At 35.3% G+C, this 17,820-nt stretch overlaps 1 protein-coding gene across 3 annotated transcripts; it reads right to left on the bottom strand.

Annotated features, from left to right (window-relative positions):
* Window positions 1-296: 296 nt before the first annotated feature.
* On the bottom strand, window positions 297-17,497 carry RBM11 (RNA binding motif protein 11). 3 transcript variants are annotated; one of them, XM_072614696.1, is made up of 6 exons: window positions 17,109-17,497; window positions 15,327-15,443; window positions 7,271-7,433; window positions 5,282-5,354; window positions 3,592-3,682; window positions 297-1,269 (listed from the first exon to the last, which is right to left on the bottom strand). In XM_072614696.1, the coding sequence occupies exons 1-6, from the start codon at window positions 17,205-17,207 to the stop codon at window positions 988-990; spliced, it is 825 nt and encodes a 274-aa protein (XP_072470797.1). In that variant the 5' UTR covers window positions 17,208-17,497; the 3' UTR covers window positions 297-987. The 3 variants fall into 3 exon arrangements, with proteins under 3 accessions (XP_072470797.1, XP_072470796.1, XP_072470798.1); XM_072614695.1 differs by having other exon boundaries at window positions 297-1,272; window positions 17,109-17,493; XM_072614697.1 differs by lacking the exon at window positions 15,327-15,443 and having other exon boundaries at window positions 297-1,272; window positions 17,109-17,492.
* Window positions 17,498-17,820: the final 323 nt, after the last annotated feature.

Genomic DNA, 17,820 nt, shown 5'->3' with positions numbered 1-17,820 from the left:
TTATTGATCTGGAGATCAATGATTTCATGCAAATCTATTTCAATTAACTTTGGTAAATAGAACAATTATTTGTTCAGGTCTTTGGTGTAGCTATAGAATTAATCTGATAAAAGACATAACTTTGAACAGCATATAATAAATGTAATTTGTTGCACATTATGAGTATTAATCATTGAAATTCATTTATTATGATAAATTGTTGAATAAATTTTTTCATGTTACTACTGGCATAATTTCTTATTCCAAAATAAATTTGCTGATTTATCCTGAAATAATAATTCTATAATGATCTGAGTTGCAAAACAAAAAAATTATTTAGAGATATCAAACTTGAATAAACTGAAAAAAAGATTAAGTTCACTTGGTAAGGAGTTAGATTATCAAGACTGAAATCGATACTAGCAAATTAGTTGATACATTTTATTGATATATTATAATTGAAAGCTTATTTGCATATGATTTAGTAATAAAAAAGAGAAATTCAACCTTATATAGCTCATGTATACACACCTGATAACCCATCAGCTTATTCCCACAAGCCAAGAGAGTCAATAAGTAGTTTTCTGACTATCAGTCTTTCATTAGAATCACATATACCTCAAAGATCCATAACAAAAAAGCTGAATCAAAGAATAGGATAATTATGGAAAGTGTGAGGAAGGAGAATAAAACCTACTTATTCATTAGGAAAAAATGCATTTTTTTATCCCTGCTTATATTTGTTGATTGATTGGCTTAGTAAAACCCATTTCCATGAACAAAGTGTATTTTTTCGCTGAGGCTGTAGTGACTCCCATGAATAGATTACAAGCATACTGATATATCACTTCAAGTTTTCTTCCTTTGAGGCATGAAATTAATTAACAATATCAAAATGGTCATATAAAACATTTAAGAATAAGTCAGAAATCATAATTATTCTAACTGTGCAAAAATGCAATTTTCTTTCAAGTATAATAGAGATTAATCTTTCATTCAAATACAAGATTAATTTCTTTTTCTCTTCTTATACCTTCTGTATTTTTGGTTACATTCTTTTACTTTCCCTATGTCATCTTCTGTGCTACTATCACTTGTTTCCAGCTGCCATTTTCTTTTATTCACTGGGTAAAAGTCCCGGTCACTTGGTTGGTGAACAAACTCAAAAGACCTTGATCTAGCATCCAAATCTGAAAGAGGATTTAACATGGATAATACAGAAAAGCTTGAGGCTAGTGGTGGTGTCATCTGGCATATTGAAGACTGTGCCATCAGATTGTACGTAGGATACTGCTATGATTTAAAAAAAGATTTATGTATAAGAAGACAATAAATGCAACAATTTCTATATACTAGATACATAAGTGCTTATTAAACCAGCATTTATTGGAAAACATGACTATGCATAATAGAGAAGTTTCTGAAATAGACATAAAAGGTAATCAAAATACATTACATAACACTACAATATAGATAGATGAGGTAGGGAGAAACTGCCTTAGTTATTTATTTTAAATTCAGCTTGTTTTACAGTTAAAGGAATTAAGGTTCCACTCAGCTATAAGGATCAGACCTTTAGAATAGAGAAAAAACAAAGTGGATGAAAAACATCTATCAGTCAGCCCATTATCTTGGTTATCAGCTGCAGGACAGTAAGAGGAGACTATTCAGCCTGAATAGGATTTGAATAAATGAAAGCCTTTAAAAAATACCTAACTATTCAACCACACATTTACTTAATGCCAATACTATCTTTTTAATGTGATGTGACTGCAAATCATATAATGCCCCAATTTAGACTATAAAATTCCAAATGCAATAAAGGGATCCATGTTAATGTTAAGTAAGCTAAAAAATGTTACCAAGGATCATTCATACTTAGAAGAAGTAGTAGAAGCAGAAGTAGGGTCAAATTCAAATAGAAAGTAGGGTTAGTTCATGCAGAAGTATCCTTTCAGAGTATATACTGACGTAGTTTTAAAATGTTGTGTTATCGATGTTTTATTGTATTTTTATTTATTCTGTTAAATATTTTGTATTTCCAGTTTAATTTGGTTCAGCAGCATTTGGGAGGCCCACAGGCCATGTTTAACACCTCTGGTGCAGTGGATAGAGAGTAAGCCTCAAAACCAGGATCTTGGTGTAAGTTCTGTCTCTGAAACACACCAGCTATGTAACCCTGGACAACTCAATCTATCAATGCTCTAAAAAAATCTTTAAAATTACAAGTTGCAGAAATGGTACCAATTTGTATCAGTAGAAAGGAGTTGCTTCATCCAGAAATTCCTTATGCTTATGAAAGCATGGCTATCCTTAAACTAAGTTATACTTGAGAAATAGTGTATATCAAAATAGAAAAAAAATATATGTGAACAGAAAAGGAAATGGAATAGACATCTATGAGCAAACCAAGTAATACATAGTCACAACATTAAATGGTTGAGTGGAACTCCTCTAGCAGTGTAGGTAAATTTTTCAAGGACAATTCATGAGAAAAGAAACAAGAACCATATGATAAGAATTGATTTGCATCCATAGAAGGAATAGCCACACTGAAGAAATCTCAAATACAATCAATTTAAAAGGTATACTTAAGCAATAACCTCTTCATTACTGAGGGATGGCTCAGTGTGTACGGGACATGGGGAAGGACATATTTAGGGAGGAATGCCATGAAATCAAAAGATATCAATAAAATAAGATTTTAAGAGAGAGAAAAAATCTGAAGCTATCCTTCCACTTAACTATATATATATAACTTCTGTCTTGTTTCATTTGAAATAAGAATATCAGTATGGATGTGGTACAGTTTCTCTACTAGTATGCTCAGTCACTGATTTAATGACCACAAGCTTGAACCACAAACAGCCAACTTAAAGTTTACAGAATAGTTCAAAATGATATCAATATGGTAATTTTCTTTCTCCTTCTGTAATGTTCTACCCCACAATTGCATTATAATAATATACAATAAAAACTTACACTACTTTTCATAATTAGATCAACCACAGAAAGCAGGTTATAATAGATACAATATTAAAAAAGCATTCAGCTAACAGTGGTCTTTATATTTTTAAGACTGCACTATATACCCTACTGGTCTCTACCTTTCTAATGACAGATTTTGGTTATTGGAATTCCTCCTTGCCATCTGCTTGTTGAGATGACAGATATGTGGAGATTCAGTGTAAAGGTAATGCAAGCAGTATATCAACACACTATAAGAGATAAGATGAAAGTGACACACCAACTTCCTCAGAATACCTTGTGGCTTTAGAACACCTGGATTTGCTCTACGCAGTTCTTCCTCTTTCTTCATATTTTAACTTGATGCTACAAACTGTGCCAAATTAATGAAAAGCCACGTATGGAAAGAGCTGGTTTGGGCATTAGGAAGACATGGGCTCAAGTTCTGACTGTAACACATATTCGCTACATGATCATAGCAAGCCTAGTGCTCCAGGTATTGTATCTCTAAGACTCTAAGTTATGGAGGAATTGGTGATGTGCATCAGGTGAAAGAAATCTCTACACTGCAATTTTCCTATGCTGAACAAACCACAAGTAAAAGCTAGTCCCTCTCCCTAACCAACAACAATAACAACAACTTACCACATTCTGAGAGCCAAATCCCTGAGTAAAGTTACCATCATTTGCTGTAAAGGTTTGTATGGGAAATGGTCTTGATAAAAAGTCTTCATTTCTATAAAAGAGGTAGGAACACTGAAATCTGGAGATTTACACATTATTTTAAACACAAACACACACACACATACACACACACACACACACACACACACACACACACACACACACACACACACACACACACACACACACACACACACACACACACACACACCCCTCTTCTAGGAAGCAGCATATGCCGAAAAGTCAAACCACCACCACCACCATAACCGTGACTACCATTGGACCCCAATAGAGACATCTCAGGATCTTTTGGAATAGCAATTCTTCTAGCCCTTGAGAAGCACTACCTTTGGAGATACAATGCGGTAACTTCCTGCAGATGCTAAAAACCACATCTTTTAAAAACCTAGAAAAGAGAATTCGTCCCACTAAAATCCATGGTATTGTCAAATGGTTCAACATGAGAAATTGATATGATTTTAGCAGTTTAAGTTATACTAAAGAAGAAATATTTGTCTCTGATTTGCAATTGCACCCTAAGAAAATGGGATTTTCCCATTTAACTTGCAGCTGAAATCTTCTATGTTATCTCTCATATTGGAATATTACCTCCTTGAGATCATGGACTGTTTCAATTTTCTAAATACACCTCCAAAGCAAAGATCTGTGTTTAAATCCAGGTTCAAACTTTTACCAGCTTTGTGACTCCGGGCAATTCACTTAACTTCTGCCTGCTTCAATTTCCTCAAATGCAAACTGTAAATAATAACAATATGGAACTCTCCAGGTTGTGTGAATTAAATGATATTTGTAAAAGGCTTAGCATGGTATCTGAAACACAGTAGGTGCTTAGTAAGTGCTCGTTCCCTTCCTTTCTCTTTCACTCTAAAACCAGTTTGTCTAATGTGTTCCTGAATTTTTATAGCTTTCCTCCCACTTCCTTCCACTTCTGAATTTTCTAAAAAGTACTAAGATTTTTACTTCAGTTGTTCCCATGACAACAATGGGTAGAGAAAGGAAAGGGACAGGAAGAACCAGGGTCTACATCAGCTATTTTTATGGATGGATCAGGCACTGTCTAAATCTAAACAAAAGCAATAGCTGCCTAAGTAGGGCATGATATCTTCTTTTTAGAGTTTCCCTTTGGAATTATTACAGTTGGATTTCAACAGCATGAAAATATTAAAGGAGGAACACAGTGTGATTTTTCTCTAAGCCCTACCACCCTTTAGGCACAGTCTTAGAGATTAAGTGGATAGATATCTGCTTCAGATTGGATCACTAAAAATAGTGCAAGCTATAAGACCAGTCTACCAATCTTTAATCCAGCAATATAGTTATTAAAAAAATATAAAATATTGAACGTACTACCACTTGCAGTTGAAAATGATAAAGTTTGTATTTCTTTTAAAATATTCTATTTTCACTTCTCTTTGACTATAACAGGCCTACCTTACTTTATTCTTGAATTTTTGGTAGCAAGGTTTTACACGTTTTACACATGCACATGTGCACACACAGAGAGATGGGTGAATATGCATGTACATCTGTATATGCATATATAAACATATGTATATACATTTCCAACCTTCATTTTCATTGGAATAAGTATATTTCTATCAAATTTTATTTCTACAAATTATTTCATTACCTGTATATTTGTGAATTTATATTAATACAGTTCTCAGCAACTTGGTTACTCAACTCAGCTGAATGTGAACTCCCTACAAAAAACCAAAAGATTATGTTAGTTTTAATTTCCTAACTAGTTTTTTCTAATTTATCATTATATCTAGTAAAGGTTGTGATTAAAAACAGATACATGTAATATATGTCTATGACCTGAGATGAAGGGATAGTATAGAGTTCTTCCATCAAACACACACATATACGCACAAAACACACACACATACATGATTCTTATTGAATTATAAGTACTATATATTCAGTGTGACTGCATTTCATAAAAATTGCATCAGTACAAGACCATAGAAAATATTATTTACATCTTTAAAATGATCAGTGCTACTCTCTCTTTTATGTAAAAAGTCTTAACTTCAAACCTTCAATGATATAGAAAATGCAACTCTATATTGGGGAATGAAAGAGAAGGATGGGGTATGACATAATGTTGGGTGAATCTTTAGGTATGGCGAACAGCTATATGCCCTACCGAAACCATCCGCTGAGCTCTTTAAAAAGCATGTAACAAGATTACACCCAAAGAGATTACCTGTTTAGCTAATTTTCTACTTGTCAGAAATAGAGACAAGAAGCTCTTCTCCCAAGAAAGCAATGTTTCCAGTCCAAAGTGGAAAATCAGACGATAGGAAATGTAAACAAACCACTGGTTGTATTGTTAATGTATTTTTAATGAAATTAATATATTTTTAATGAAATGGGAAGATATTTCCCATCCATTAATAAGCCTATGTGACATGCTCAAGTCACATGGAAGCCTAAGTCACATGAATTTGAGTCACATGATGCCTGTGGTGGGAGGAGCTTACTGAGGAGGTAGAACAGGATGGGGTGGAGCAGGAAGAGCAGAACAGGAAGAGCCGGAGCTAGAGCAGAGCTGAGAGGAAGTTGGTCAGACTAGTTAGAGCTGGGAAGGACAGAGGAAGCAGACAGCTGGCTGTGAGTGAGAGAAGGGCGTTTTACTTAGGGGAGCCTGTTTATAGGAAGGCCTGATAATGTGTATACTCTTCTTGGTTACCATGATGGATTTCGTTTTTTACTGTTAGGATTTGGCTTTCTGGTGTTTGGATAAATGTTTTGTTTCTGTCTTCCATGTTACATTTTGTGATTCAGAATTGTGCTGGTACATTCATAGGCATTGTGGATATCGCATTGGCGCTACGCTGGTTCAGATTCTTTGACATATTAAGAGTGGATTATAAATGCTTATCTAGAGACATAGCTCCAGAAAACTCCAAAACACACAGCACTATTGTTACAAGATTCTCCAAGTCCTAAGAGATGTGGTGTCACTATACAACAATGCACAACAGTATTGATGAAAAAAAGATGACAGAATCATTGATAACTGCAAATATGGAAGGAAGCATCTCTCAGTAAAGTATTCAATAAAATTGTTTTTAGTCATTCCCGTCTCTTTTGTGGATGACAAATCCACTGTTGATCATGCTACTCATAGAAGTTTTTCTCACTGGACTAGAGATTTGGTTATAGGGTGGCTTTTACTAGGCAGGAAAGCACAGCAAAGGGGTCAAATATTTCATAATCAACAATGTACAAGGGAACAAAAAACTTACAATTCTAATATTAAAAATCCCCTAGACCCATGGATCTGGCTAATTCAGAAGCCTCAATTAGATGAATGATGGTATATCATATTAGAACAAAATGGCAAAGACCCCAAGAGATCATGTCATCTAAATATTTCATGCAATAGATGAAGAAACCAGGATATAAAGGGACTTAGTGATTCATTCACACAATAAGTTTGTGGCATAGTCAGGATGATAGCTCAACCCATTATTCTTTAGATCCTTTCTCAGAAAATTTGGTAGAACATTTAGGATTATCTGTTTGACATATGAATTAATAACAAAATAAAACAGAAATACCACATTTTAAATTGTCATAATGTGAATTCAAAAAGTATAGGACTTACCAAATCTATACTGCACATTAATTGGTCTACCATATAAACGAATTCCATTTAACAAAGCTATAGCATAGGATACTGATTCTTGATGTTTAAAACAGACAAATCCAAAAGGTTTGGGTTTTCCTTCTTTGTCCTTACATATGGTCACTCTGGTTAGTGGTCCAGCCTGCAAGGAACTTAAAAGTTATTTTGTAATAAATCTGAAAAGTTATCCTTTACTCTTATGCCAGTTGGTAATTATCAATCATGACCTCAAAGATGACTAATAATAGATACATACAAATTCATATAGCTAAATATTCTTCATATCCTACGTTCTGGTAATGTATTAGACTAATGTAAACCTGTCTCATGGTTTGCTGGAAAACAAGAAATCACTTACAGAATTTAATAGAATATGCCATCATTATTAACTCAGGCATCTTATAATATGTACTCTTAAATACTAATAAAAGCATCTCATATTTGAAACCATTTAGAGAATTTGTCTTCAAAAAGTATGTTTTATTTCTATAAATATGAACATGTAATCTTTGTTATATAAGATAAAAAAGATATAAAGTTATAAAGATAAGTACTTTAGAAGAACATCAACAACAATGTGTGGTTCAATTCCAAATAGTTTAAGTATTTTTCACATTTTGAATGACAAACTCTATTTAAATAAAAATCTTACATGGCCCAAATGGAAATCTAAAATACATAGTCAATGTCGTAACTTTGAAAAACAGATAAGTTCTTAAACATAATATATGATCCCTTTATATCAGAGGTGTCAAACTCACTGCAGGACAATGCCTGAACCAGATTAAAATATAATCAGCAAATGTTTAACAAAGCGAATAAAAATATAATACAATATAATGTCAATTTTGACTGTAGATGACATAGCACTCTTACCAAAATTGAAAAAGAAGTGAGTAGAACAAGTGACCTTTTAACATTCAGTTTTCTTCCTTATATACACTGTCAACATTCAAAGGGAAAAAAAAAACTTCAGGTCCCAGAGAATCAGATTTACATAAAAGGGACTTTGAATTATAGAATTTCACATTTGGAAGAGATAAGGTAGAACTTCACATCAACAAGAGTCTCCTCTAATACATACATATACATACATACATATATATACATATATACACACATATATTTCTATATATATACATATATATGTATATAAAACATGTTCATCTGGTTTCTGCTTGAAAGCCTGTTATGAAAGGAAAACTAATACCTACCACAACATTTCAATTTCCTCTTCTGCATAGCTCTAATTGTTCAGAAGTTTTCTTTACCTCAATTCTACTGTCATCCCTACAGTAATTTATCTATTTGCAACTCTGACTGATTTCTCCTCATTACACCATCTGTGACAAAACAAAACTGATTTATTCCTTCTTCCACATGAGAATTTTTCAAATGCTTGAACAAAGTCTCTGTCACTATTCCAGGCCACATATAACCAATTCCTTCAACTGATCTTCACATGTCTTGACCCTGAGCACTTTCATCCTTGCTTCATCAAACACGTTGTTCACATTTCTGTAAAACTATTACCCACATCATTCCAACAATGTGGTTCCTCAATCAATCAATAAACATTAATTCATATTTGTTATGAATAAATAACATTAATTCATATTTATTATTATTAGCCTACTTAAGGCCAAACACTGTGCTAAGCACTGAGGATACAAAAAGACACAAAAGACAGTCCTTGCCCTCAAGGAGCTTATAATCTAATGCAACAAACAAAATGCAAACAAATATAAACAAAGCAAGCTAAAGCATTAAAATTAAGAGGGGCTGGGAAAGGCTTCCTATAGGAGATGGCGGTATTTTAGCTGGGTCTTAAAAGAAGCCAGGGAGATCTGGAGTTGGAGCAGATGAGAGATAGGAAGATGAGGTTAGTCTAGCCTGTTCTATTTCTTTAAATAAAGGCATATTAGCTCTTTATGATCAGTTTCTTTTTCTAGACACATTTTAACTAGGTTTTTAATAAGTAATTATTGGGAAAATCCTAGCTTTTAAGTCAAGCTCACGGGCTGCAAATTTTTCACACTGCAGTCTCGTCTTTATTTTTGAAAGTTGGTATAGTATTTTTAAAATCTCTAATCCTTCTTCACCTCTTCCATTCTTCCCAATTTTTCTAAAATCACTGACAAGAGTGTAACAATCACACCTACTAGTTCTTTTACTACATTAAGACGTAGTTCATCTGTGATTGACATCAATTGCAGTTAGAGGCTATCATGCTATCTCCCTACTTATCTTTGGAATCAGCTCTCAAATAGCTATCTTGGTTGGGTCCAAAGGTAATCCTCCTTGTCTAAGGAAACAGAAGTAATAAAAACTGAGCTGTTCTACTTTCTATTCAGCATTATCCATTCTATCCACACCAATTACCCTCCTGTTAAGGTGGTATTATTCATGCATTTTTGTATGATGGATGCTCTCACACCAGGGATGCTGGCTCTTAACAAAGCCTAGAACCAGAACAGCCCACCCTGACCCTAAAGCTCTGTCTGTATGGATGTTTTTTCTCTCAACTACTAGGAAAAGTAGGTATAATCCTTGTTCCTTGCAGCAACTTCCAAACCTTCCTTCAAGCAACTTTCCCCTTTTGAGGTTCACTCCATCCTTCTATATCACCTTGTCCATATGACTGCTGCTATTGAGCAGCCCTAAGGCTATTCTCTCATCTTCTTCAAGTTCAGCCTAAATCATATGTGGTGTTGCTATCTAATTCTGAGTTCTCACTTGGTGACGTCAGTATGTATGTTGTTGTTACCTTGAAAACTCTCATTACCTGGTTTAATCACCTGCTCAACTCCTGTGACTTGGGTCAGTCATGTCAAATTAGATACCCACAAAACTCCTACTTTGAGTGCAGCCTGAGCCAGATTAAAATGTAACTGGGAAATGTTTAACAAAATAAATTTTAAAATACAATTCAATGTACATAATGTCCATTTGCATTGTTCTAAATCAATCTGTGGCCCGCAGGGATCCTTTCTATTTGAATGCAATTTCAATGACATACACCTTCAATCAATCTTGGTTATGAAGGTATGATCATGATCTTGATCAACTTGACCCAGAACTTCAAAACTCTCTTATAACAACCTTTTTGTCCTTCCATTTTTTTTTTTTTGGCCTCACTTTGTCGAAACATCCTTCCTTTTTGAGCTCTAGTCACTCCACTTTTCCCAGTTCTCTTATCCACTGTTGCTCTGGCCTTACTTTCACCCCTTTGAAATCAAGATAGATAGTTAATCAATTTAATTTATACTGTCATCTATCCTTGCATCCCTTGCCTTATTGCCACTTATGTTGAGGTTTAAGGGTGTTGGGACCGCAAAATAGTGACATGTAGATCATGCCCAAATGAATTCTACCTAAACCTTCTTTCATTCAAAGACAAGGATTATTAGAACACCGACAGAGAGTGGGCATGATTCTAAAAATCTGCCATATTGGTCAAACTCTTAAGGAATCTAAACATTAGCTAGACTCAAAGAGTTTGAGCATTTGTGACACTTGTATTGACAAGCAGGCCAGATTGAATCTGAACACTTTAAGGGAGGCAAGATGGATCTTTTATACAGAAGACCATGGGAACAGTGAAGGGTTCTAGATGGAATTCAGGAAGTGGTAGTCTAGGGTGGGGTCAGGTGAAAACAATGAAAGGGCAGTTCATTAACTGGGAAGGGCAGATTGCCCCAAGTGAACACCTGGGACTTGGGCTATGTGGGAAAGTTCAGCATTTCTTCCTTTTTCTGATCTAGATCCCATAGACATGGGCTTTTCCTTTGGGGATTCAGATTCTATTCCCATCATTCATGCCTTGTTAAAACTGTACCCTGAATTATTCCTACTGTTATTCCTTCTGTATTCCAAACTAAATAATGCTGAATGACACAAGAAGAAAACACATAACTATATCAATTAAGTCCACTACAAATCTATGAAGTTTTATAGACTTACAGCTAGAAGGGACCTTAGAAGTCACTGAGCCCAATTTTCTGATTTTATAGATGAGGAAACTCAGGCACAGATAAGTTAAGTGATTTGCCCAGGGTCATATTGCTAGTGGTGAATTTGCGCAGAATTTGAATTCAGGTCTTCCTGACTGCAAGTCTAGACTCTACTGTCTTCCATGACAGTGATGTTAAACTCAAATAGAAACGGGAACCACTGATCCATACATAAGGATCTTGGAGGATTGTATATTGACTTACTTTTAAAATATAATATTATCTGTATTTTATTATGTTTTTATTTGTTTTGGTAAATATTTCCCAATTACATTTTAATCTGGTCCAGGCTGCAGCTGGGAGTATTGCTGACCCACTAACTGTGAAATCCTATAACCATTGGCTCTTTCCCTGCTATCTATAAACATAATTAGATCTCAGTCATTCTAAAAAAAATCTTTGCTTGCCCTACTATCCTCTCATCCTAGATCTTTCCTCCCTTTCATAGACAAATTCCTGTTTGTGTGTGAAAAAAAAAAGCTATACTGGTTGCCTCTCCTTCTTAACTTCCCCTTGACTTTTCAACCCTTTGTAATTTGACAACTTTACTGAACTGTTTTCTCCAAGGTAATTGGTGATCTCTTAATTCTAATCAACTTTTCTCAGTCCTCACATTTCCTGACCTCTTATAGCTTCTAACATTGTTGATCAAATCCTCCTGGATACTTACTGCTCTTTAAGATTTTGTGACATTTCTCTCTCCTAGTTCTATACAAATGTCTAATGCCCTCATATCTCTCCTGAGATGCAGTCCTATAGTACCAACTACCTATTGGACATCAATTAAAAAAAAAAAAAAGCATTGTCAATAACGTGCTAGGCACTGTGGAAACAAATACAAATGAGCCAGAGATACACATATAAAAGCAAAACAATCCCAGACCGAAAGGTGTTTACATTTTACTGGAGGAGCTGACCTTAAAATCTATGAAATAATACCTTAAAATGTCCAGATCAGAATTCATCCTTCTCATCAATCTCCTCTGACACTTTTAATGTTCTCTACTGCTATGAAAGTCACCCATGTTCACAACCTCAGAGTTGCTCTCCATCCATCCCGTTCCATTCTCTAGTTGCTATATCTTGTCATTTCTACCCACACATCTCACCATACATTTTCTCTATTCATGCAGCTACCATCTTCATTTAGGCTTTCATCACTTTTGCTTAAATTACTTCACTGGTCTCCTATTAGGTCTCTGTGCTTCAAATCTCTCTAATCTATCTTCCAAGGAACTGTCAAAAAGAAATTTTCCAAAAGTTCAAATCTGACCATGTTACTCTCTTATTCAAAAAGTAAAATAATAGTATTTGTGTGTCTGTATGTAGTCAATAAGATAATATACAAGTTTCTTTATTTGGCTTTAAAATGCTGAATAATCTGGCTCCAGACTATGATAGTACAGACTCTTCACCAAACTGACTTATTTGACATTCCCTGTATAAGAAATTCCACTTCTTATCTCCACACCTTTACACAGACCTGTAAGTCTTTTTGAATGTTTAAGTTTCTTGAATGCTTAGTTTACATACAATAACTTTTACAAGAAGCCTTTCCTTTTTTTTACCTCATTCCTAAAATTACATTTGAAAAATTATATATTTTATTTTTGTACCTATTAGTTCCACAGAGTAGGATATTAGCTCCTTGAGACTATTTTTCATTTCTGACATTGTACATATAGATACATAATAGATACATATAAATTCATATAGCTAAATATTCTTCATATCCTATGTTCTGGTAATGTATTAGACTAATGTCAGCCTGTCTCATGGTTTGCCAGAAAACAAGAAATTACTTACAGAATTTAACAAAATATGCCATCATTATTAACTTAGGCATCACCTACCCATATCTGGCACAAAATGGGTATTTAAAAACACTTGTTTCCTTTCATTTATCTTTCTGGGTGTCAAGCTTTAAAAGGCACATTGAAATCTTCTACTATTATATAATTCAGTTCCTTTTCTTTATGAGTTCATGCTGCATCAGTTCAATTTTTCCACTTCACTTGTGATTCTTTAAGTTGCCTTTAAGGCTCAAGACCCTTAATGCAATTTTATTTACTTGATAATTCCTTTTTATTTTTTCTATCCTGTAGACCAATCTTTCTAAACAATAGCTTCGAAACATAAATTTACTTTGTTTTGTAATTGTATTTGTTTACTTTCTTGTACTTTTATTGTTAGAAGTGCTTACATCTCAAGAATTCAGCTTCATGTCTTTTTTTTCAGAAATATATTATTTTTTTTGTTTTAAATACATCCTTTTTCATTGACTGTTAGGTTCAAGTTTGTAGGATGTGACATTTTGGATTGCAGTTTGATCTTTATACATTGTATGTGTGTGTGTGTGTGTGTGTGTGTGTGTGTGTGTGTGTGTGTGAGAGAGAGAGAGAGAGAGAGAGAGAGAGAGAGAGAGAGAGAGAGACTTCATTTCTTGCAACTGTGGCATAAATTTGTCACAGTTTCTATTTCCTTCACATTTGAATGGTCTGTCTCCAACCTGCTTATAAAATTTATCAAATTTTGTTATCAAATATCAAAACTATTAAATTTAACTATTCTACATCTGGGAGTTGGAAACTTTTTCCCCCAGATTAATATTTTGTATTGTCTCAATGGATGCTTTGTTTTCTGTATGTAGAAGTTCTGCACAGTTCTCTTTTATGATTTCTTGCATTGCAGTAGATTTTTTAAAAATTTGCTGAATTCTATGATCCTTATTTCTGTATACCCCATCTTCAAAGTTAGTTATTTGGGATTGCTTAGAATTAATGTGTTCTTTTAACATTGTCTCTTTTCCTTCCCTTGGGTCAAAATGTCCTGCATATTAATATTTTCATATTCTAAATGTTTGAGTTTCTGAGTTTTGTCATCACAGATTTTTTTCTGCTCTTTTTAATCCTACATTGAGAATTCTAATTTCTGATCTAAATTCATTCCTAATTTCTTCCTTTGAGAATTTCTTTTCTTTTGAACTACTTTGGAGTTTCTTCTTGTTTCATAATCTTAGAGTCCCCAGTTTCTGTCCTTCATTTGGAATTAGTGATTCATTTTCCTTCCCATTATTAAGAGAATTTCGTTTTCTTTGATGTTTTACCAGCTGTTCATCCTGTTTTCTAGAATGCTTCCTGCTTTTCCTCCTTCTATGGTGCACTTTTATTGAGGCTTTTTATCTTGATATATTTGATATTTCAGCCTACTTTCTGCATCCCCATTCATTCACCTTCAGGTTTCCTCCCTTTCACAGCTATGGAAACCCCAAACTGGGCTACAGGACTGCCTCCAACCTTAGTTCTAGGTTGCATTCCAGCCTTTCCTTACATATTGCACATTATTTCCCTTTATACACTCAACATTACAGGAAAACCAGCCTCTTGCTATTTCTCACTGACATTCCACCCCCACCCCCTAAATCCATGCTTTGTACATCTTGTATGTGTGGAATAGACTACTACTTAACCATTGCCTCTCAGAAAACCTAGCCTCCTTCAAAGCTCAGCTCCAGCACTACCTCCTACAGAAGCCCTTTTCTGTTCCCTCCAATCCATCATGCCTCACTCCCCAAAGTTCTATATATTTCCTTTGTATACATTTTGTATTTCTAGATGGCCCTAATGTAATGTAAGCTCCTTGAGGGAAAGGACTGTTTAGTTTCTGTCTTTATAGTTCCTACATGTAGTTAACTCCATGATAGTGAATTCTTTAAATTGTGTTCTACCAGTAATATCACTGAAATGATTCCTATGATATCTGCTGGGACCCTCCTCTATGAACAGACCTTTTCTACTGCTCCGTTCCCTAAGCTTCAAATATGCTTTGTTTATCCAAAACCAAAACTCTCCACAAAATCTCTCTCTTGACATTGTCATACCTTAAATTCTAAAGTTCTCTCTCTTCCTCTTCACTGTAAAAGTTCTACTGGCCAAATAGCTTATACTTACTGCCTCTACATCATCATCCTCCAACTTACTCAACCCCATTGCATTCTTTTTAATTTTACTACTCTCCCCAACCTGCTTTGCTCTTTCAAAGGTCATTAATGATTTCCTTGTTGCCAAATCCACTGGCTTTTCCCAAAAGAAGGTAGGGGTGACATCTTTAGATATGATGAAAAAGTTCATAATCTCAAACTGAAAGAGAGGAAAGACAAAGTAAAGAAAGTTAGGAAGTGATTTTTAAATAAAAATGTTAATTCAAAAACAACTTTTCTTCAGCTTTTATGGTTATCATATAGCCCACCTTCTTCATAATTTCCCATAATGTTTACTTCATGGGTTTTCATTCAATAAGGATTTACTATTATGAATATAAAAATTGCTGCAAAAACCAGTAACAGCAAAAAATGACAAGAAAAAAGGTGCTGTTGTGAACTCTTACAAACTACACCCTTAGGAAAAGCAGTCAAAGGGGGAAAAGGGTATGCAATAAACTGCCAATATAAGGCTATTTCTGAAAAAATAAAGGTCTACTACCCAATTTTATTTAGCTGAATAACCTTATACTTCAAAGTGTCAACATACTTTGAAAGACTCATTGACTTTAGTGTATGGAGTTCATCCCACTGCTATGTTTATTAGTTTTTTAAAAAACTGAATTCCAGACTATTTGAAATAAACTACCTCTGACACTATTGTCATAGTTTATTTTACAAATTATTTCTTCAGATACATTTATATTGGCACTCCTCATTTTCACAGTGTATTGATATGCTCAATTTGGTTTCCTAGTAATATGTTAAATTAAAAAAAGAAAAAGCTTTTCTGTTGTTCAAACCCACAGCAGGAGTTTTTCTTTTTAACTACTGAATAAGTAAATGTGAAGACTAATTGATATTTCCACCAAAGCTTGGCTAGACTGGCTCATTTCATCAAGACTCCCTGTTTTCATATACTTAAAAAAAAGAAAACGATGATGATGAAATTTTGGTTCCTTCTTTTGGAAGACAAGTCTGAATTTGGATCTAACAGCCCTGAGATGACATCTCAGCTCTGAGACATCCCTCCCTTTAGTTTCCTCATCTCTAAAAATAAAGGAATTGGATGACCTTTAAAACTATGATCCAATGATGATAAGAGTGTTTTGTTTTGTTCTGTTTTTAGTGCTAAAAGAAAAAGCTTGACTTAATTTAGCCTGGAGAACATGATATAGGTTTATAGATTTAGAACTGGAAGGGAACTCAGAAGTCATTAACCTCAATATCCTAATCTTATGGATGATGAAACCAAGTCCCCAAAAGGTTAAAGAACTCACCTTAAATCACCCAGGAAGTAAAAGGCAGAAGTAGCACTGGAACTCATATCTTCTGATTCCATCATGATACAATTGAAAGAGCACTACAGAGGAGGACTCCAGAGGAGCACTCCCACTATAGAGGAGCCAGTTTCAAATACTACCTCTGTTGCCTACCACCTATGTGACCTTGAGAAAAATCACTTTACTATACACTGGGCCTTAGTTTCCTCTTTTGTAAAATGAAGGTGTTTCATCAGGTGATCTTTAAAGTCTCTTTCAGTTCCACATGATCCCTTCACCTTTGAGATGGCTATGAAAGCCTTCCATTGCACCACTCTGCCTTACGACCCAAGTTCAAACCTTTACACCTGGCCCTAAATTCCTGAGACTAGGGCTACAGAGACTGGACTTTTAAAACAGAAGCAGGAGGAATGGGAAGTGAGCAAAACAAGGAAGGCGCTACTCTGTCCTCTGAGCTGGAAGAGCCAGGCCCGGCCGGGGTAGGCCCGCAGGCCCAGCCAGCACCTCCTCCGCAAACGCCTAGAGGAAAGAAGGCATGTTACCTGCAGGAACAGCTCATAGAGGATCTCCTCTCGCACCCTAGCCTCTAAATTTCCCACGAAGACCGTCCGGTCAGCAGCCTTCTCCCGTGTGTCTGACATCTCTCTGCGACCGCAGCTCCTTTCCCTTCGCCGCGCTTCAAGCCAGAGCACCAGGTGCGGGCAAAGCCTCCTCCTCCTCCTCCTCCTCTAACCCGTCACCATAGCGATGGGGCACGCCTCCCAGTGACTGGTCAGAGCTCCCACCAATCCGCTTCCCCTCCCAGCTTTAGCGCTCCGCCGGGCTCAAAGCTAAAGGATGCTGAGCGAGGATGGAGGAGATGGAAAGGTAAAACTGAGGAACAGCTGCTTCTGGTCCGTTATTTTATGTACCCATCGTATTTATAAGACACTACTGGATGTCCATTCAGGATAGAACCTGCAAGATTTCAGAGTAGATTCAGAAAGAAGTAGATGTCAGGGTAGACGCTAATGTGCAGTAGATAAAGATGGGACTTCAAGTGAGCACCTACATATTTAAAAACCAACTTCTTTGTGCGTTTTATTACAGAGAAACTAAGTCACAGGATCATTGTGAGGATAAAATGAGAGAATACTCTCTGTAATATTAAAGAACTATAAAGGGTTAGTAAAGCTTGTTCACAGAGACTTGTGCTTGAAGGAAGAACTGGAACTCAGGGGTGGAGAACCTGCAACCCCGAGGCCACTTGTGTCC

This window comes from Notamacropus eugenii, chromosome 5, assembly GCF_028372415.1.
Source record: "Notamacropus eugenii isolate mMacEug1 chromosome 5, mMacEug1.pri_v2, whole genome shotgun sequence".
Taxonomy (NCBI): domain Eukaryota; kingdom Metazoa; phylum Chordata; class Mammalia; order Diprotodontia; family Macropodidae; genus Notamacropus; species Notamacropus eugenii.
Note: the sequence above shows the minus strand (reverse complement) of the source record. Positions and strands in the feature narration are given on the sequence as shown.